Genomic DNA, 21,098 nt, shown 5'->3' on the forward strand with positions numbered 1-21,098 from the left:
TGTGGAGGGCAGGATGTGGTGTCAGGACATGGTGACAGGACACGGGGATGGCATCTGGCTGTGAGTCAGGCTGATGAAGTGCTCTGGGCAGGACACGCACACCCAGGGGATCCTTAATGATGCCACATGGGGCACTGGGTGCCTCCCCAAGGAAAACACCCCGGAAACCAGAGGGTAACAGGGACCCCGGGCACTCGCCTGGGGACAGGCTTTGCCCTTGGGGAAATCTCTGAGGGAACCAGATCCTGGCTGGTGGCTGGGACCGGCTGTGCTGCTGGATTCCTCAGTGTGGTGTGTCCCAGGGCTTGGTCTAAATTTGTTGCTATTGCTAAGGAGAAGGGGGGGCACCAGTCCCCAGCCAGGCAAGGGCTGAGCAGCCACATGTCCCTTAGGTACTGCCAGTCCTTGGTGCAGCTCTGGTGTCCCATGCCCTGCATGAATGGGACCTGACATGGCCATCCAAAGCCCTGTGTGCTCATGTGTGCATGATCCTGTGCATGCAGGATGTCTGTGTGTCCATGTGCACATGTTTGTGAGCAGTATTTTGATGTGCTCACACAGATGAACACACAGCAGCCTTGTTCCCGAACCAGGAGTCTCCATCTGACCCCCAACCATGGGACTGCCAGTGTGAAACCCTGGCACAGACACGTTCAGACACCCCAGAATGCCCCCCCGTTGCATGTCCCCGCTGGGGAGAGCAGGACAGCCCCACACTCCCTATCACTTTCCCTGGCAGCTGCTTCCCGGTGGCTCTGGTTTCATGGGGAGCACAGCTGAGGCCATCAGTTATTTCCAGAGAAGAGGGACAGCCGGGGAAATGTCCATCACCCTCACCCTCTGCGCTGAGATTCCCCATGGGTGCCCCATGTGCAGGCAGGAGGTGCAGGCAGGCAGCCAGGACAGAAGGAAAACCGGCAGCACCGCCCCCCGTGTTTTCCATTTTTTAATTATTCCCCACTGATGAGCATCTTCTGGAAGCGCCAACAACGTCACGTGCTTTAATCAGCGTTAATTAGCGGGTGCCTCGGGACAGTGATGAGGGCAGGCAGCAGGAGCCCCCCACTGCTGCGTGCACAGCCGGTGTCGGTGCCAGCACCCAGCACCTTCTGCCTCCCACCCCTTTAACCCACAGCCCCCTCCCCACCCACGAGCCCCCAGCCCCTTCCTGCCAATCCTGGGGCACTGCCAGCCCCTGCCACTGCAGTGTCTGCTCCCAGCAACACCTTCCAGAACTGGGCCATTGGCCATCCCAGGATTGGTCCCCAGGAAGGTCCCCAAGGATACCCTCTGTTCTTCCTGTCCTCTCTGGGAGCTGGAGAAACCCAGCTCCATTCCGTGAGGAGCACTGCCTGTTCTGCCATTCATGGGGACAGTGGCTCGGGCCATACTTGGAAGGGGACAGCCTGTGGCCCTCTGCATGGCTGTGTCTGAACAAAAGGTGAAGGAGGGACACCACCAGCCCCCCCTGCTTATCAGGATTCCTGTCCCATCCAGCTCCTCTAATCCTGCAGGAAAGTGGGATGGTGGGGGATTTACAATATCCAAAACCAGTGAAAAGGCAAAGCCCCCATCATGTCTGGGGTCCCTCTCACTGCACATGGTCCCAGGGGTTCTCAGAGCCCCATCACTGAGGGCGGGTCTTGGAGCCCTGTCCCCAGGACAAAACTCTGAGGCCCAGCAGAAATTTGGGGAGAGAAGCTGAGGTGAGATCAGAGGGTTTCCATAAGCTGGAGCCCACTTTGGCAGGTCTGGCTTTGTCCCACTCCAGCTCCTGCAGCTCCATCTCCTGCAGCGCCCTTCAGCCCTGCCCATGGTTCCTCCAGCATGGCCGTGGTGACACTGCAGACTTCTGAAAAACGGGATAAACGAGAATAAAAAATATACTCATGGTAAAGGTTCCCTGCAGCAGGTGGGACATCTCAGCCGCTCCCAACCATCCCTTGTCCCGGACTTCTCTCAGAGCTGGCACTGCCACGGGCACGTTAGAAGCTGGCGGGCCGGATCATCATGCGGGTGCCCTTCAGGGAGTAGCTGGGCCCCTGGAAGTGGTGCCAGCGGATGCCGTTGAGCTTGCGGATGTTGTTCCGGGCTGGATAGTAGATGCCATTCAGGTTGGAGAGGCCACAGGCATCAAACCACCATCCTGTGGGAAGGGAGAAGGGCGGGAAGGTGGCATCGCAGGCTGGCACCCACGGGTGCCGCATGGGGCTGTGCCCCTGCCTCACTCACCTCCCGAGAGCATCTGGGCACACTTGCACAGACAGTTGTCGTTGTCGGCATCGCGGGTGCTGAATTGGGTGCCCTGCAGTGCCAGGCCACTCTGCTGCCCAGCAGTGCCACTGTAGTCCTGCAGCGACAGCCTGTGCCCAGCAGGAACACGGCCACTGTCACTGCTGGGGGGTCACAGAGCCCCCAGAGCTGCTCAGGGGCTGCCATGAGCTGAACGCAGCACAGGGGGATGTGGGCAGAGATCTGCAGTTCCAGCTTGGCCTCCTGTCCTTGGCCTCTCAGAGTGGGAGTTGGGATATGCTGGGGCAGAGAGGACCCCCCAAGTCTCCTCCAGTCCTCCTGCTGGGGTCAGCTCGGTGCATCCATGGGATGGATGGTGCTGGGGATGTCTGGGGTCTGGTTCCACCTCCAGCCCAGCAGTGAAGACCCCCACCTGCTTTTCACCCTCCTGCCCATGGCCAGGAGCACATGGTCATGGCAAGCTGAGCATTAGGAGCACAGCACCCCTTCATGGACATGGACAGCCTGGGGATGCCCAACACCCCTGGGAATACCTGGTGGCCACAGCTGTGTCACCTCCCTTGCACAAACAAAGAGCCTCAGTGCAAGTGCCCAAATTGCTTCCACTGGGATGGCAAAACCCACTGCCTTGATACAATTTTTTACATTAAAAAATCTACTTCTCAGAAGCCCAGGGAGAGATGAAACCGTCACAGCAATGTGCCTGACATAACTACACCATAACTACACCAGGACAACCCTGTGAAGCCCTGGGTGATCCTACACCTCCCTGGGGCACCACACCCAGCCCTTCCCCCTGGCCACTGCTGCCCACAGGGCTTGGGGGCAGTCAGAGATGGGAAGTGCTGGGCGCCTCTCCCCTACCTGTAAAACTGCCGCTCGCTGCCCAGCTGGAATTTCCCGTAGTGGGCATACACCTGGCTGCCCTCCCAGTCCTGCAGCTCGACCCGCAGGGCGTAGGGCACCCGGCTGGTCAGCAGGTGCACGGCCTCATTCCCCAGCCAGTACTCCCCTGACGCGTCCCCGAAGCCCTGTGGAGCAACAGGGTGGGTGAGTTCAGGGTGCCTGGGGGTGTTGTCCCCCTCCCCGGTCAGGCACACACCTGCTTGTACTCCCTCCAGCTCCTCTGGAAGCTGAGGCTGCCGTTGGCACGAAGCTGGATGATGGTCCAGCCCCCTCTGTCTGTCTCCATGTCACAGTATGCCTGCAAGGGGAGCGAGGGACAGGCTGGGGATGGCTTGGAGGGGACAGCCAGGTGCATCCCTGCCAGGCTGGGCAGCTCAGCGTGGGTGCTCTATGGGTGCTAGAGCTGCCTGAGGGGCTGATGAGGATGTGCTGTGCCCAGTGCCTGGTTAACGGGTCTCTCCTCTCTCCATGTGGACAGGGCCTGGGGTCTGGTGCATATAGGTCAGGGTGCCAAAAATCAGTTTTATGCCCCCATTTTGAAGGCTGTGCCAGCCCTGCTTTCATCCCGTGGGGGCTGCCTTCGCCCCTGTGCAGCCCCCAAGGCTGGATGGGGTGGGGAAACTGCCCTGGGATGTGCCAAGCAACAGGGATCTGGTGTGGGGCTGATGTGCACTGGGTGGGCAACACTCCGGGGTGCAGCAGGGAAGCCCCTCTGGACTGTGCTCACCTTTTTGGGCTCGCTGAGGTTGGCAATGTGCAGGGTGTAGATGCCACTGGCATGGAAGCCTGCCCGGTGCACCTCAGCACAGTCCTGGAATTGCTGCTCCTGCCCAGGTGATGTGGCTGTGGCAGAGGGGACAGTGAGAAGGCAGAAACCATGGTGGCCCTGCAGCCCTGCCTGGTTTTGCTGCTCTTCTCTCTCTCTCTTTGGATGCCTTTGTGCTCACGGACTACTTTTTAATCTTTTGTGCCATCTCCTGAGGGCTGAGCAAGGCAGCTGTGCCACCAGGGCTGCTGCCAGCCTAACCCCTGGGGGTTTGCCATGGCTGGGAATGGCAGCAGGCTATGGACCCACCCCTTGGGACTGCAAGCTCCTCCTTGGCTGCAATGAGTGGATAATTTTCTAGTGTAAGGCATTCCTGCCCATGGCAGGGTGCTGGAATGAGATGAGCTTTAAGATCCCTTCCAACCCAAACCATTCTACGATTGAATGATTCTGTGATTTTTGAGGTAAAGTCACTGAAGCTGACTTGAGTGACTTGGCACAGGGGGCACCCTGGCACGTTACTGGGAGGACAAGGAGCTTTCCCACTGCGCCCACCCTGCCCGCACACCCCGCTCACCTCTGCCCTGTGAGACGAGGCGCATCAGGCTCTGGACAGACTGGAGGAGCTGGAGCTGCTGGTGCTGGAGCAGGCTGCTGTTGGCACTGGCAGCCAGCAGCGTCTTTTCCATCTCCTCGATGGTGCCGCTCTGCCGGCTCAGCAGCCGCTGCAGCTTCTCCTTCTCGGAGTGGGCCCCCGCCAGCTCCGCCTGCTGCTTCGTCTCCATCTCCAGCACCCGCACCTCCAGGATGCTGGGAGTGGGATGCAGCGGTGACGGGGTGGCAGAGCCATCCCAGCGTGTCTGCAGGGTCCCATTGCTGTCCCCATCCCCTGCTGCACCCCCTGAATTGTACCCTCACTTCTGGGATGTGCCCAGCCAGGGGAACCCAAAGCCCAGTGGCCGTGCTGTGGCTGTGCAAGCCCCCAGGGACCACAGCCAGCACCTGGAGGGGTTCAAGCCCCCTCAAAGTGCAGTGTGAGGTGGGAGACACCAGCCTCCCTGTGGGGTCTAAGGGCTGTGGGGGTCCCTGAGCTGCCCCAGCCCCTACTTGTTTCTGTTCTGCAGCTTGTGGATCTCATTGGTCTGCAGCAGCAGCTGCTTCTCCAGCTTGGTGGTGGACAGGGAGTTCTCCTGGAGCTGCATCTCGATGCGCCATGTCTGATTCAGCACCTGCCTCGGGAGCAGAGGGGAGTCTTGGCGTCAGCAGCCGGGGCCACACCACACCTGTGGTGCCACCAGGCCAGTCTCTGGCACACAGCCCTGGTACCTCCACCACTGTGTCACCTCAGGGCATCGCTTTTACCTGCAGACAAACCGTGTCACCCACCACAGTCTGAGGGTGGCGGGGACGTGGGGACACACGTGCCGTACCTGGGCCTCCACGTCGGTGAGCTTGCGGCTCTGCTCGGCGCTGCGGTTGAGGAGGGAGCTGCCGATCTCCAGCATGGCTGCGGTCTGGTTCTGCACTGCCGTCTGCTGCAGCTCCGCCATCTCCGGCTTCACGCTGCTCTGGATGTAGCTCTCCAGCTGTGCAGGGAAGGGAGGATGCAGGGGTCATTCGGGCACCTCCTCAGGTCCTGTCTCTCAGCATCCCAGCTGAGCCTGGCACTGCTGGGCACAGCCCCCAGGCACAGCCCTGTGTCTCCACAAGGCTTGACCCACCTCAGGGCCCTTAGAATCTTATCAGAGGGCAGAGCGTGCTGAGCTGCTGCAGGGGAGGCTCCTCAGGCACCAACTGCCAAGATTCCTGGGCTGTGGTACCAGCTGGGGCCTGGCATGGGCTTCTGTGTGCCCAGGTGTGCTGGCGAGCTGGGGCTGATGCCCAGCCAGGGTTGCCTGTGCCAAGCAGCCGGGCAAGGAGTGGCTGGCACTGGCACCAGCATCAGCCGCAGCCCCCAGCCACTGGGGAAGTGCAGGGTGAGGGGACATCATCAGCCAGGGAAGGTGGGTGTCCAGCACCCAGCGCTGCTCCAGCACGTGGAAGCGCTCGGGGCTGGGGAGAAGCCGCTGCGAACACAGCTCGGACACGGCTGAGACGACGTTTCCGCTTTCCCAGCCCGCGGGGGAGCCGCCTTTCCCAAAGGCTTTGCTATTTCTGGCAGCCCCGCCATGAGGTTCCCATTCAGGCCTCCCCAGGGTGATGGCCTCGCTGGGGGCACGGGGAGCGGAAGGGGCTGCGCTGCCGCCCACGCTGGGAAAGCAGCAGGGACGGGCGCTGCCCAGCTCCCTGCATCCCACAGATGCTGCTTCCCTGCAGTGCCCAATCCTGCTCCCTGCCTGGGCTCCCCAGTGGTGCAGGCAGAGCCCCACATCCCCCTGCATCTTGTGGGGTCGGAATCAGCAGGGTTGGGATGCTGCGCTCTGGGCAGGGTGGAAAGCAGGTGGTGGTGCCGGGATGTTCTGCACCATGGTGGGAATGCAGTGGTGCTGGGATGTTCTGCACCATGGTGGGAATGCAGTGGTGCTGGGATGTTCTGTGCCATGGTGGGAATGCAGTGGTGCCGGGATGTTCTGTGCCATGGTGGGAATGTAGCAGTGCCAGGATGTTCTGCACCATGATGGGAATGCAGTGGTGCCAGGATGTTCTGTGCCATGGTGGGAATGCGTTGGTGCCGGGATGTTCTGCACCATGGTGGGAATGCAGTGGTGCTGGGATGTTCTGTGCCATGGTGGGAATGCAGTGGTGCTGGGATGTTCTGTGCCATGGTGGGAATGCAGTGGTGCTGGGATGCTTGGCACGGTAGCAGGCAGGCAGCAATGCTGGGATGTTTGGCACCATGGAATAGCAGGATGCTCAGCAGCATGGCAGGCAGCAGTGTTGGGATACACAGCGTGGGAGTGGGCCGGCAGTGGGCCAGGGCACAGGGCTCTGCACTTGTTTGGCATGATGAAATCTCACTGCTCCTTCCTCCTCCGCAGCAGGCAGTGGCAAAACCATCACCCCACTGTGAGCATCCATGTGGGCAGGAGGGTCTCGGGGCAGGAAGCTCCCAGGGCTGACCATCCCAGCCAGCACTGCCTGCACCCCTTTCCCTGGGGATTTTCCCTCACAGGAACATGCTCTCAGGGAGGAAGCAGGGAAAGGTCGGAAAGCCGCGTCTGGAAAACATTTCCCCGAGCTGAGGGATTGCTGGAGAGTTTCCCTTTAACCACGTCGTTAATCTTGTTGCTTCATAGGGCTTGGGGGGGCCTCTTCTCCCTCTTAATCTTGCTTTTTTAAAGTTTTTTTTTTTTAATAAACATATCTGTGAGCTGAGGGCAGAACATACCCACAGAAAAGGTCAAGCTGGCACGGGGAAGGCTGAGAGCCCTGGAGATGGAGCCCTGGATCCTGGCCCCAGCAGCTTCCTGGGAGCTGGAGTGGGGCACAGTGTCCCCAGGCATGTCTGGCATAGGGGACACAAGTGGGGCAGGCTCCGAGCCAAGGACAGGAAACCCGGGTTGCCCCTCCTTCATTTCATGGGTGCTGATGTGAGCTGGGCTCTCCTGGTCTCAGAGACTCATTTCTCTACCATAAGGGCAGAGATGCTGTGGGAAGAGCTGTGCTGCTGTTTTGGTCACCCCAAAACATCACAGTGGAGCAGGAGGAAACTCAGCCACTCGCTGTCCCCATGCTGGGATCCCATTGCCCACAGCTGGATCACCCTGTGCTGCCTTCTTGCAGCCACATCCCTCCCCTGTGCCCCAGTTCCTATCCTGCCCTGGCATTTCTAAACATTTCACAAGCAGCAGCTCGGGAATCCCTGAGGCACAGGTGGGTGGAAAACCCTTCACCTGCTCCCCACACAGCTTCACACATCCCAGGCTGAGCAGCATCGTCCCCTGTGCCTCAGGGGCACCTCAGAGCTGCCAAAATGCCACTGCCTCGCTGGAGACCCACGCTCCCCCCCAGACCCAGCGGCACCATCAAGTGTTTGTGTTTGAACTAAAATTAATTCCTCCCGAGACAGAAGCAGCTGATGTGCCCTTGTGTGCTGGGTCCTGGCCATGTCTCCACCAAGGGGTGCTGAGTGGGGAGGGTGGGCCAGCCCCCAGTGCCATGGATGGGGGTCCTAGGGGAGCTCAGTGCTGGAGACGCCTGAGGGGACCTGGAGAACCTCTTGGGTGCCAGGAGACCTCACAATTGCTCAGCATCCTGCAGGGCTCCCCATGCCAGGGCAGAGCAGACGGGGATGCAACGTTGTTTACAATCTGTCCCTGAACCCAATGCCTCTTTTGAGCCCTCGTTTGTTTGTTCAGGGCTGGAGTCTGACCAAAACAAGCGTTCTTGGGCAGCTCTGCTGAAATTTGGGAAGCTGAAGAACAACAGCAAAAACCATAGCTGCAAGCTGCCTCTAAAAGGAGAGAGCCATGCTGCAGGATGGAGCTGGATGGGATGGGGTAGGCTGGGGTGGGATTGTTGTGATGGGATGGATGGATAGAACAGGATGGGGATGGGGAAGGAATGGGGCACTGGCTGCCCAGTGCTCCACTGCCTTGTGCTCCTTGGGGCTGTGGTGAGGGGCATTGCTGCCCACTGCTGCCCAGATGTGCAGTCCCACTTTGCCTGTGGCTGTCTGCTCTGGGCAAGGCCATGTGCCCCTGTGGTGGGACCCTGGTCCCCTGCCTTGCTTGGCCATACAAAGGCTGCCCCCATCCCAAGAGCCTGGCCTGGGCACACAGGGCACAATGACCCCACAGCACAGGGACACCAAGGCAGAGAGCTGAGGGCACAGGGACCCCAGGACTTCTGTGCACCCAGCAGACCCAGCAGGTTCCACAGTGACAGAGATTCAGCACCACCAGCCAGGTTGTCACTGGCCCTGCTGACCCCTCTGCAACACTCTGGGCTGGTGTCCAGCAGAGCCACGGTTCAGCATTTTCCCAGCTCTTGAGGAATTTGTTCTCTAAGGATGGCTGAGGGGACAAGGAACAATGTCCTGCACGTCCCTGCTGCCTGCACTGTCCCCCACAGCCAGGGTGGCTGCCCAAGCAGCATGGCTGGCACAGGCCATCCCCGGGACCCCCACTCAGCGTGGTGGCCCCATCCTGATCCCCGAGTGCTGCAGGGGCTCGGCACGGGGCCATCACCCAGGAAATGGGACTGCAGAGGCACACAGGTCCCATTACAGCCTGGTGGGACACCACAGGACACGCACGTGGCTCTGCTGGGTTGGTGACAGCTGGGGACAAGCTGCTTCCCCTCCTATCAGTGCAGGCACCCAGTGTTCCTGTCATGGCTGTGGGGTTCAGGACCCCCCAGGGATGTGTCCCTTGGGATGAGCTATTCCTGGGTCTGACGCAGGCAGTCGCACTCAGCTGCTGGGGGCTCCAGGAAGGAAATGCTGCTTCCTGCCTCAGGCATTGGGGACGGGGAGAGCCAGTGGGGGCTGGGGGTGGCAACCCTGTGGGTACACAACCCCTCTGGTGTGGCACCCTACTGTTCCCACCACACACCACCCACAGGCCACCCAGGAACCATGGGTCCCACACACAACCTCACCAAGTGCTGGGAGCTTTTGTATAGCCTGTAGGTGGGAAAATTATTAAGCTGGAGAGATTTCGGTGGCCTCTGCCCTTGGGACCCTCTCCCTACCACTGGCCAAAGTCCTTCCCAGTCTCCTCGCCCAGAACTTGGAATGCTGATCCCCAAGGGATGCTTGGCACAGCTATGCCAGCAAGGACCATGAGGAACCCTATGGCAAGGATGGACAGGGAATACAGCCTCACTGGGAAGTGCTCTGGGCGAGTGAACTGCAGCACCCGCAGAACCTGCAGCACGTGTGCCCTCCATGCAGACAGTGCTTGATTTCAGCTGCACACCTGCAGACAAAAGCTGACCTGGATGCTCAGGTGGGCCACAGGGATGCTGTAGGAGTGAGTGCTGGACACAAATCCCTGCCCACACCACCCCTCCCACATCCCACACATCCCACCCCGTACCTTCAGCAGCCACCGCGTGCTGTTCTCCAGGATCCTCTCGAGGTGCCGCAGGCGCTGGGCAGCGCCGTGCCCGCCGGTACCGACCGGCGAGTCCCGCTGGAGCAGCGCACCGGCCGGGCCGGGGGCGGCCCCGGGGGCGGCGGGGCAGGGCGGGGGCTCAGCCTCGGGCAGCACGAAGGTGTAGCTGCAGCGGCCGTGCTGCACACGGTGGGAGCGCCGCCGGCCGCCGCCCTCCGGTGCCCGGCGCTGGGCTCCGGCAGCGCACAGAGCCGCCGTGGCGCAGCTCAGGGCCACGAGGCCCAGGCTGAGCCCCCGCATTGCTGCGGGGATCCCCGCGGGACCGGGGGTGCCACGGCGGGGGATGCGCCGGCAGTTTGCTCCGTGCCGGGATGGGTCAGTGGGCTCTCGCCGCCGCGTCCGAGCGCGGCGATTTCGGCATTTCCTCCCTCTGAGCCGCCCCGGCCTTTTATCGGCAGCGCTCGCAGGGGGAGAGGGGAGAGAAGGAAAAAAAAAAAAAAAAAAAGAAAAAAAAAAGAAAAACAAAGGAAAAAAATCTGTTTAAAAACAATACTTCTATCTTTTTTCTTTCCTCTGAGTCCACTGCGGGGAGATCAAGTTTCACACGTGATCTATAAATGTCTCTCTCTCTCACATACACACACACACTCACACACACTCACACACACGCACACTCACAGTCACACACGCAGCCCCGTCCCTCCCCCGGCCGTTCTCTGCAGAACTCCCTGCACGTCCCGGGTGGACAGCGCCACGGCAGCACCGAGCCCTCCCACCCCACATCCCTGCACCCCCCGAGTCCCCCCGATCAGCACCCCTGGGATGTGCCACAGCCAGGCACCCCCAGCCCAGGCAGCACAGCTCCCTCCCGAGTCCCGGCTATTTATAATGCCAGCCGGAGCCAGGCCTGGATTTCGCTGCTCTGGCCATGGGATGTGCCCGTGGGGAGCAGGAGGAGCAGGCAGAGCTTGGCAGGACACAGCCAGGCTTTGCACGCCCAGAGCCCAGGCCGGGGCTTTGTCAGCAGCTGATGACTCCGACCAGAGCTGGGGGTCACCACGTCTGGCAGCCCATGGACTGGGATGGGATCTAGGCTGTGTCCCCCAGGAGGAGACAATCCCGGTGGTGGGGACAGGCTGCCAAGGGGATGTCCAAGCATCTTAGCAGAAGGGGATTTTCTCCAACACCCGGGAAAAAAAAAACCCTGGTGGTTCCCAATCCTGCGGAATGGCCGTCCCAGTGTCACACTGGCCGTTCGTCCCAGTGCTGGCTCAGACAATGAGCAATGCTGGTGGTACTTGAAGCAAAAACTTGAAATAAAATCTTTCCCCAGTGCCCCAGTGTTGGGGGGCCGGGGCAGGGTGTCCCCTCACAGGGACCCAAGCTGCAGGGCTGTGGAATACAGAATTGCACCGTGGCCGCGGCCAGCATCCCAAACCCCCTCCGGCAGCAACTCGTGGGAATGGGGAAAACAGGGACGCGGGAGCGATGCCGGGGGTTTAATCCATTTATTTGTCATGAAGCGATGGGAGGAGGTGCTCCGGAGCTTTGTGCCGGCTCTGGGGCCGGCTCGGTGCTGACACCCAGCGCTCCCGTCCTGAAGGGTCTGTGCAGCCCCCGCAGCCTCGACACCCCCGGCCAGCCCCGGCCTCTCCCTCCCTGCTCACGCTCAGGGTGGGGACGGGGAGTTGGCACCTCGGCAATGCCCAAACGCAGAGCTGCCTGCGGCTGGACAGCGATTTAAGCACACACACGGTATATATCCCGACAGAGCCCTCTGTTCCTGGGCACACAGCGCGGCAGGGAGGGACAGACTGGCACGCCCGGGCTCAGCACCCCACGGTCACACCCTGGTGATGGCCGGGAGGGGTTGCAGAGCTGCTTTCAACACATCCCAGTTTGGGGATGCAGGACGTAGGAGCATCCCCTTCCTGGGCTTGCACTTGCACTGTGCATGTCCCTGTCCTAGACAGACATAGTCACCCCAAATTCCTGTGCCCACATCCAGCTGGGAGAGAAGCTCTTTGAGCTTCTCTGTGAGCCCGAGGAAGACAGGATTTGGCCCATGAGGGTGCTGTGTGCTGGGCTGGCATGATCCCAAGAAGGGTTGTCAGTCTGGAGGTCCAGCTGCCCTCCGAGCCCCAGGAGAGCAGGATTTGGCCCCGGGTTGTGCTAGTGGGGATGCTGAACACCCAGCTAGGCTGCTGTGGGCAATGGCACAGTCCCCAGTGGGGTCACCCCAGGAGTCCTGCTGCTTCCCATTCCTGTGGCTGAGGATGGGGGACACTTTTCAGCACCTGGAGCAGCTCAGTGGTGCACTGTGCCCCTCAGCACTCTCATAAAACCAGGACCCTGTGGAGCCAGGGCATCTCCCAGCCCTGGGGAACAGTATCTAGGCAGGCATCAGCTTCATTAGCAGGGTCCAACCCCAGTCTAACCCCATCCCACCCATCTGGAGGAAGGGATGGAGCAGGCTAGGGAAGAGGGAAGACCAGAGGAATAAAGGAGCCACCCCCTCCCCAAGCCCTAGGGCTTTGCTTTGGACATTGCAAATTAGATTTTCTGAAGAGGAAATGTTTTACACGCCATAAATTGTCTCAAAAGGAAAGGGGGATGGGGTGGCAGAGAAAATTGTGCAATTTTTTTTTCTTTTGGTAGATGGAAAACCAGGGGTGATGTGGCTGGAGCACCGTGGCAGGAGTTGGCTGGGAGCTCCTTCCACGGTGCCCCAGCTCCCGCGCTGGTGCCCACTAGGTGCCCGTGTGCCTTTCTGTCTTCGGCTTCTTCTGTCGCTTTTTGCCTTTATTTTTGGGTTCGGTTTTCTCTGCAACAGAAAAAGGAGAAGAAAAGAAGCTCTCGCTCATTGGCCAGGAAACGTGATCTGACCTGAGCCCCATCCATGGGATGTTGATCCCATATCCTCAGGGTGTTAGTGCTGGACCCAGTTGCTGATTTTGGGGACCCCAGAGCCCTCTCCTGGTCATGAAACAGCAGTGTGGGTCTGTGGGGGGGTCTGGGTGTGCTGATGGCATGGGCAGAGGGACTCTGGTGTGTTGTCCCCACATCTCCCATAGCTGGACTCTCAGACCTGGTACCCCAAAATCCCTAGGAATGCGGTGGGGCAGCTCAACCCAAGCAAAAGCTGCCTGGAGACACCCCAGCTCCTCTCTGAGCAAGGACTGTGGGTGCTGGAGAGGGGCAGTGGCTGCACCAACCCCCCAAAGCCATGGCACAGCTGTGCTCAGCTCTGCCATGGTGTGGGAACCTGCCCACCACCATGGGATCCAGACAGTCCCTGGGAGGATTTGGGCGTGGTGGGGAGCAAGGTGGCTTTGGAGTGCATCCTTACATAGGTGCTGATTCTCTCTCCCTGTGGATGCCCTCCATGTGAGGATGGTCCCCATCCCAGTGGCACAACCAACGTGCTGGTGGAGCCTGGCTGCATCCCCAATCAACCCCCTGACAGTGTGCCAGGGTCAGGCTGCTGGGACCCAAACCTTTGCTCACCCCGAGAAGCTGCCACACACCCTCCAGCTGGCCGAGGTGCTGGTGCTGAGACACCAAAGAAACAGGGATTTGGGATAAACCCTGCTGAGCTGTGGGCTCCACTGGGAGGGGGAGTCCATGCTACAGATCAGAATGGTTGCCCCAAAAACTGGGCAGCTTTGTCGGTCCTTGCCCCCCTGCACCCACTCCAGTTAGAGTCACATGGAGGGGGGCTCAGTGGTGTGAGGGGCACAAGGGACCATGACTGTCCCTGGTGCTGTGTGTGCCAGCACTGTTGTCCCCAGTCCCTTCTGAGGGCTCCAGTTCTTGTCCTGCCTGGCTCTGAAACCCTTTTTCTCAGCTCTGATCTCCAGACAGTTGCCACCCACAAAGGAGAGGGCACGGCACGCACGCCAAGCGTCTGGAGAGCGGGACAGACACCCAAGGCAGATTTACAGCAGTGTGAGGGGTTTGTGCCACAGCCAAGCGTGGCAGCTTTTCCCTTCCAGCCGCCTGGATGGCTCAGAAGTGGTGGCACAAATCTCTCATCACACGGTCGGGTTCGGCTGCCTGCCCTGGCTCGCCTGGGCTGGGGGTGTCTCAGATGCATCAAGTGAACTCCTCGTCCTCCTCCAGCATCTGGATCCCATAACCCAGCACTTGGCCAGGCGGGCAGGAGCCTGGGAGCGAGGGCAGACACACGCTCTGCCGTGGCAGGGACTCCCAACAGCCTGCCCAGGAGTGGGAGACACAGAGGGGCTGCTCTCTCCTGAGTGGGTTGCTTGGGGGGCATTCATGGATTCCTTCTGGTGGGCAGGGGACAGGCCTGTCCCTGAAGCTGATCCCAGATAGGAGCCTCAAGAGTAGAGTCCTGCCAGTCCCTAAGCCCACCACCGTAGCCCCACAGCTTCCAGCTTGCAGGCAGAGACAGGAGGCCAAGCACTTTTCTGGGGTGCCAGTGCCTTCTCAGTAACTTCACAAGATGAGGTGCCCCTGAAATACTGGCACAGCAGTCCCTGCCAGTGGGACCTGCTGTGTGCCAGTCAGGGCAGGGCATGGGCACAGTGCTCCAGGACACAGTGCTCCGGAGCAGCCTGTCCTCCCACATTAAATTTCTTGCATCAAACTGTCACCAGCTCTGCGGGTCTGGAGCTGCCACACACCAGCAGGGAGGAGAACATCCTCAAAATCGAAGCCACCTGGCACCCCAAAGACGTGAGTTGAGACCTGGGTGGGGAAGGGAATCAGCTCCTTTGCACTGTCAGCAGGAAAATATTACTTATGATTGATGCTGCTGGGATGAAACCTCTCTCCTGGCTCTGTGGCCCTCGCCCAGCACGCACGTCCTCTGCCGCTGCCCCCCTTCTTCATCCTTTTTCTCTCCACCCTCAGAGCCCTGTCCTCTCTGATCCCGCCACGCTGGCGGTGCCGGCCAGCTCATCCCACGGCGCAGTGATCCCGCAGCTCCGAACCGCAACCCTCGGTGGCTCAGATCTGCTGCCAGGCACTTCCCATCGGTATCTCATGCATCCCCCTTTCTGCCAGTTATTAAGTGGAGATTTATTAGGGCAGCTTCAGTCCAGACGCCTGCATCCAAAAATGACATCAGCCACGTCCTGGTTCCCATCGCCAGCCCTGCACCCGCGCACGCACCGCCCGGACAGACCCTGCAGCGTGTCTGCTGTGGGAAAAGTGGGGAGATCCCTGAGCCAGGGAGCCCCCAGCCTGGGGATGGGTTGAGGGGAAGTGCAGGGACATGAGTGAACATCTGGCCAGATGAGCCATGGAGGGCCACTGTGCCCTGGGGTGTCTCCCAAAACTTTGGCCATCAGCAATCCCCTGGGTGATGCCCTCCTGCTCCACGAGCATTTCAGCTTTTAGGGAGCTCAGAGGATTTTGCAGGAACCTCCTCTGTATGTCTCAACCCTCCCTACCAACAGCTGTGGTACAGAAAACCTCCCTTCACGTCGTGGCAGAACGGGAGCTGGAGCTCGGCAGCCTCATCCCACCACGGCGGTTCGTGCCAGTGCCCAGCCCAGCCCAGCCCAGCACGGAAGGGGACACTGGCTCGTCCCAGGCAGTCTCGGGAACTGCCAGGTGGGAGCAGCCAGCCCTAGGGCTGCTCAGCACATGTGCCTGAGATGACGGCTTTACCCAGAATTTCAAAATGCTTGCGAGATGATGACAGCACGGTTGGCCGGCCACTGCCAGATCCCTGCTGCCATCGTCCTCCTGCAGCACCCCTCGGGCTCACTTTGGAGGGTGTCCTCAGCCCCTGTCCACGGTGCTCACCTCCCGGGCAGTGCTTCTTCATGCGGCACCTCCTGGTCTCCAGCAGCGCGGGGCAGGCGGTGCCCTCCTCTCGGGCAGCCTCGGGCACCTCCCGCACCCGCGTCTCCACACCCCACCTGCAGCCGCAGGTCCGGCTCTCGTGGGTACAGGCGCTCCACTCGCTCCACGGGCCCGGCTCGCACGTCTCTGCAGGGACAGGGACAGGGACAGAAGGGATTGGTGACCCCTCGGAGCCTGGCATGTCCCCGAGGACGGCGGGCACGGGGCGCGGGCGCTGCTTACCTTGGCACTCGCGGGTGCCGGGCTGTGCCGCAGTGCCGGCGGGACACTGCCGAAAGCACTGGCCCTTGTACAAGTAAAACTTGTCCTTGCACTTCATGCAGAAGTCTCTGCTGAAGCAGCTCTCGCAGCTGGGCGACCTGCACTCTGCCGGGAGGGACGGCCGGTCAGCCCGGGACACCCCCGGCACCCACCGGGGACCCAAAACCTGCGGGGTGCAGGCTGAGGCTCTGGGCAAGGGAAAAGGGGACGAAGCCCTCCCAACCCGGCTGCCCCTGGATCCAGTGCCACCGGGGATGCTGCGGGAATGAAGCCACCGCAGGGACACTGGTAGGAGCAGGGGGACCCCGGCTGGCGCGGGACGTACTTGTGCATCTGTTGACCTCCAGACCCCGCACACCAAAGTAGCCTGGGGGACAAGTGTGCACGCACATCCCGTACTGGCGGATGCCGTCTCTCCAGATAAGCAGGAAGAGCCGGTGGTGGCAGGTGATGCAGCCGTTGTCCTCAGAGCACAGGACGCAGCCCGTGCAGTTCTCCAGCAGGCCAGCACTCGCTGCGGGGACAAATGGAGGAGAGGGGCTGTGGCACAGGTGCTGAGGGGGATTCCAGCCCCCAGATAGCCCCTCTCTGACACGCCAGGGTGACAGCGCTGTCCTGTCTCCCTGCAAATGCCACCTCACCTCTCTCTGCTCCTCAAATCCCCACCGCTGTCCACATTAATGGCCTCCGTCCCTCCAAGATCCAGGCTGAGGGTTTGCCCTATGCCCAGCACTGCCCATGGGTGACAGGCTGAGCCACACCCCAAGCCAGCCTTGCCCATCCCGTGGGAAGCGGAACAGCCACTGGGTCAGCGGGTAGAAATTTGATCTGACCTGGATTAATCAGTTAATGCCTCTTAAGTGTCAGAGGACAAAGGGCATTTTGGATGCACTCAAGAGGAGATGAGAAAAGAATCTGCTCGAGAACCTCTGCTGCCTCCCTGGCTGCCTGTGCTGTACTCCCAGCCTGTGGGAGGGTGATTGACCCTGAGGTGGGTGACCTCTGTTCCCAGGGACAAGGACAGGGTGACAACATCCACCAGGCCAACTGCTCCTGCTCTCTGAGCCCACAGAAAAGCCACAAAAGTGACCACTGAACTCCTGCATGCAGGCATCCAATACTTTCACCATGCCCCTTTGTCGGGAACTGTTTGGCTCTGGCACCACAGCCTGAGCAGCAGTGACTGTGCCAGAAGCCCTGGTACAGCATGCTTAGGTGCTGGGCTCTACAGAACCACAGAATCACAGAATGGTTTGGGTTGGAAGAGACCTTCAAGATCACCCCAAACCCCCTGCCATGGGCAGGGACACCTTCCACTACACAAGGTTGCTACAAGCCTGAGCCAGCTGCTGGGTGCTGCCCTGGGGGAATGCCTGGCACTGGTCCCTCTGACCCCAGAAGCTGCATCAGAAGGGTCCCACGGCTGTGGGGCTGGGGCAGAGGTGCTGGGAAGCTGGGGGAACGCTGGCAGAGGGTTCTGTCAGATGACGATGGCGGGCGGTGCCTCGCAGCCCCATGCGCTGGTCCCTGGCACAAACCAGCCCACGATGCCGTGGTGCCATGCAGTTGTCCCCAAGCTGGCTCATCCCAGACCCTTCTGTGGGACACACTGTCTGGGACGGCAGCACTGCCAGGAGCCCTCATTAGAGCTGCGTCTGCTGGGAGCGCTAACGAAGCACCTTGGATCCATTAAGTTGTTATGGTCTCCGTTACATATTTACCAAACGCTGACAACATTTGTGTTCCTGGCTGCAGCTGGAGTGGCTTCCCTGGAGACCCGTGGATTTACGAGCCTCTTTCCCTTCCCAATTTTTTTTTTGATATTTAGGGGTTTTTTTTGCTGGTCTCCTTCCACTTCCAGCCAGAGCAAAGAAGATGGGGAGCCCTGGATGGGCTCTGGGGCCTCCCTCCTCTCACTGGCTTTGGAAATAATTCCACGATGGGGAAGAAGTGGGGTTGTCCTCCTCCACTCCACAGTGATGCTGGCATGGCACACACACCTCTGCCACCAAGAGTGACACTGGAAGCCACCACAGAGAACAACAGAAACCATGGGCTTGGGGATTAGGAACAAGACGTGGGTTCATCTCCTCCTGTCCAGTGGTGATGGCAGAGGGCAGGGCTGAGCTGGGATGGGCACGGGGCATGGGGAACAGTGGGTACCTGAGCTTGCTGGACATGGGTGTGACATCCCCCATCTCTGCCCACCCTACGCCCAGTCCTGCAGGGCACCATGAGTCCCGGGGGCACTGGACTGCCCAGACCAGAGCTCCCAGTGGCAGCAGGGAGGCTGTAGGGTGCTGCAGCATCTTTTGTGGCTCCTGGACCCTGTGCTGGCTTTTCTGTGCAGGTTATCCCAAGGTGTATAACATGTCTGGGGTGTGAAGCCACAGCCAGACCCCCAGGCTGCCAAGACCTGAGGCCTTTGGAACATTGTGCTACCCAGCATGAAGCAGTGGTAGCTGGAGCTCCTCTTGGTGCTTGGCTGTTTCCCATCGGGGTGTTTTGGTCACCAGCCTGGCCACCCACATCACCACACACACCTACTGCCTCCGCATGCCTTTAACATGGAACAACTTCAAGGGAATCTCTCCGGGCTCCAGCCCTGAGAGCCCTGGTTCTGGGAGGTCCTGCCCCTACCCTGGCACATGTTGGCCCCAAAACCAAGGCATTCCTGGCACAGAGCTGAGAACCAGCCCTGGACCCACTCCACACAGCCAGCTGGCACTGCCTGGCACTGCCCGGTGAGGGACAAGAGCCAGTGCCCAACGGAGGGGGCATGTGTCCCAGCACACCCTGCCCTTGCCCAGGCACTGAGCAGTGGCTCAGCTGGTGCCTCTTCCTGGGGAAAGGATGGGGCAGGGGACAGGCAGTGCCTGCTGTGGCTCTGTGCATCCTTCCAGGAGGTTTTACTCCTAAGGTACTTAGTGTGCTGCACAGAGAAAGGAAATATCAGAAAATCAGCCCGTTTTGTGCTATCCCCACTGTGTCTGGCTCTGCTGGGATTTGCAGAGCTGGTCCCAGTGCCAGCCAGTGTCCCTTGTCTCCTGCCAGCCCCACAGGCAGGGCTGGCACCGGGCAGGAGGTGCCATCGGGCTGCACTCCGCATCTTCCCAAGCCAGCCCCGAGCCACGCACCCAGAGGGGAACACAGACGGTTCCCAAGGGGGCTCAAGGTGAGGGGTTGGGGTTATGCAGGTTCCTGGCACCTCCAGCCCTGCTTCACAACTCCTTCCTGCTCCGTGCAGGCAGGACAGGCAGCCCGGTGTCCCAAAGCCACCCCGCAGGACCCGGCGGGACAAGCCCACTGCGCACACTGTACCTTGCTTCTTCCACCGGTTCTGCGGGAGCATTTCCATGGAGCTGATGAATAACAGCAACATGAATATTATCCACTGCATCTGGGCAGGAGTGATGTCGGACAGGGCAGAAATCAAATCATCCAAGCGGCTGGCGGGCTCGGCTCCTGCCAGAGCCGGTGAGGGGTGGTGGGAGGGCGACGACCGGCTGCGGGCTCACACCATCCCAACACGAGCTTCGGACACACAGCCACACTTCAGGGCAGCTTGAGCCGGCGACAGTGGGGCAGGCTGGGGTTGTCAGGCCCGGGGAGGGCTCATGGTGGCGGGGAAGTGCCGGCTGCTCCAGGGAGCTCTGCCTTTATAGTCAGTGTCAGCCCCCTCTCCTCACCCTCCCTTTCAAAATAATAATAATAATCCTGAAAAAAAAAGTAAAAAATCCCCCAGCAGCAACAAAGCGACTGGCAAACGCCCTGGCTGGATCCCCCCGGAGCACTCCAGCCACCACCTCGGCTGGGAACCGTCCCGCCGTCCCGCCGCGGTGCGACTGTCCCGCTGCCATCCCAGCGCCGGGGTCACAGCGAAGCCCCCTGCGATTTTGGGGGGGTGGAGCCAGGAGGGTGACGCTGCCTGCGCCGGCCCCCCCGGCTCAGCCCCCCCCGGTACATCCCTCCGGTTCATCCCCCCGGTTCATCCCCCCCGGTTCATCCCCCCGGTTCATCCTCCCGGTTCATCCCCCCCGGTCCACCCCCCCCGGTTCATCCCCCCGGTTCATCCCCCCCGGATCAGCCCCCCCGGTTCATCCCCCCGGTTTATCCTCCCCGGTTCATCCCCCCGGTTCATCCCCCCCCGGTTCATCCCCCCGGTTCATCCCCCCGGTTCATCCCCCCCGGTTCATCCCCCCCCGGTTCATCCGTCGTGGGTCTCCGGCAGCTCCGGTGGCGGCTGCGGGTCTGCCCCGCTGTCCCCAGCATTGCAGCTGACTCTGATTTTCCGAGCGCTTCTCAGCTCACCTCCCTCCGAGCTGCGGGAGCGAAGCTGAGCCGAGCTGAGCTGTGCCAAGCTGTTCCAAGCCAAGACGAGCTCGCTGCGTTGTTCTGGGCTCCCATGCGGCTGTCCACACCCCTTGTCCCATGCCGTGCTCCCCAAAACCCACCCTAGGGGCTGTGTTTGAAGTGGGGTGCAGGACAGGAGGAGGACACCTCACTAGCCAGGTACCCGAGGTGACCCACAGGCACAGGTCCCCATCCTGAGACCCCCACGTGTTCATCCCGTTGTCCCAACCCCGTGCCAGGAGCCACACCCCGGAGCAGCCTGGTGACCTCCAGCCAGGGCCCCAAGGCCACCGGCCACCAGTGAGAGCCTCAGTGAGAGAACATTCCCTCCTGTCATCACCACGTGCAAACCAGCACACGGTGCCCCTCTCCTGCCCTCAGAGGGGGCACAGAGAGACTTTCTGGACCCACAGGACCCCTCTGAGCACCCTGGGGGAAGATCATCATCTACCTGCTCATCCCACACGCCAAGGAGCTGCAGGGCTCCTTTCCACCTGGGATGTTTTGGGTCTGCATTGCCTGGGAGGGACAAATGGACTGGGGTTTCTGAGGACCAGCAAGCTCATTGCAGCAGAGTGAACCACCCACAGGCTGCAGTGGATGTGTCCATCAGTGTCCTGGGGTGTCCAGCCATGCCTGGGGACAATACATTTGGGTTACTCCTCTCTCTACCCCTCAAATTTCTCCCTCCTGTTTCCCTTCTCTCCCCCAGCCCCTCTGAG

General features: G+C 60.7%; 2 protein-coding genes across 4 annotated transcripts; both read right to left on the reverse strand.

Annotated features, from left to right (window-relative positions):
• Positions 1 to 930: 930 nt before the first annotated feature.
• Positions 931 to 10,601, reverse strand: ANGPT4 (angiopoietin 4). 2 transcript variants are annotated; one of them, XM_072916944.1, is made up of 10 exons: positions 9,907 to 10,601; positions 5,356 to 5,511; positions 5,033 to 5,154; positions 4,503 to 4,735; positions 3,887 to 4,002; positions 3,356 to 3,457; positions 3,118 to 3,284; positions 2,233 to 2,363; positions 1,955 to 2,146; positions 931 to 1,852 (listed from the first exon to the last, which is right to left on the reverse strand). In XM_072916944.1, the coding sequence occupies exons 1-9, from the start codon at positions 10,222 to 10,224 to the stop codon at positions 1,986 to 1,988; spliced, it is 1,506 nt and encodes a 501-aa protein (XP_072773045.1). In that variant the 5' UTR covers positions 10,225 to 10,601; the 3' UTR covers positions 931 to 1,852; positions 1,955 to 1,985. The 2 variants fall into 2 exon arrangements, with proteins under 2 accessions (XP_072773045.1, XP_032607866.2); XM_032751975.3 differs by having other exon boundaries at positions 931 to 2,146; positions 9,907 to 10,600.
• Positions 10,602 to 12,482: 1,881 nt separating this feature from the next.
• RSPO4 (R-spondin 4) lies at positions 12,483 to 19,946 on the reverse strand. 2 transcript variants are annotated; one of them, XM_030288793.4, is made up of 5 exons: positions 19,345 to 19,936; positions 16,349 to 16,537; positions 15,985 to 16,128; positions 15,703 to 15,888; positions 12,483 to 12,748 (listed from the first exon to the last, which is right to left on the reverse strand). In XM_030288793.4, the coding sequence occupies exons 1-5, from the start codon at positions 19,421 to 19,423 to the stop codon at positions 12,675 to 12,677; spliced, it is 672 nt and encodes a 223-aa protein (XP_030144653.1). In that variant the 5' UTR covers positions 19,424 to 19,936; the 3' UTR covers positions 12,483 to 12,674. The 2 variants fall into 2 exon arrangements, with proteins under 2 accessions (XP_030144653.1, XP_041576133.1); XM_041720199.2 differs by having other exon boundaries at positions 12,718 to 15,091; positions 19,345 to 19,946.
• Positions 19,947 to 21,098: the final 1,152 nt, after the last annotated feature.

This window comes from Taeniopygia guttata, chromosome 20 (assembly GCF_048771995.1).
Source record: "Taeniopygia guttata chromosome 20, bTaeGut7.mat, whole genome shotgun sequence".
In the NCBI taxonomy this organism is placed as follows: domain Eukaryota; kingdom Metazoa; phylum Chordata; class Aves; order Passeriformes; family Estrildidae; genus Taeniopygia; species Taeniopygia guttata.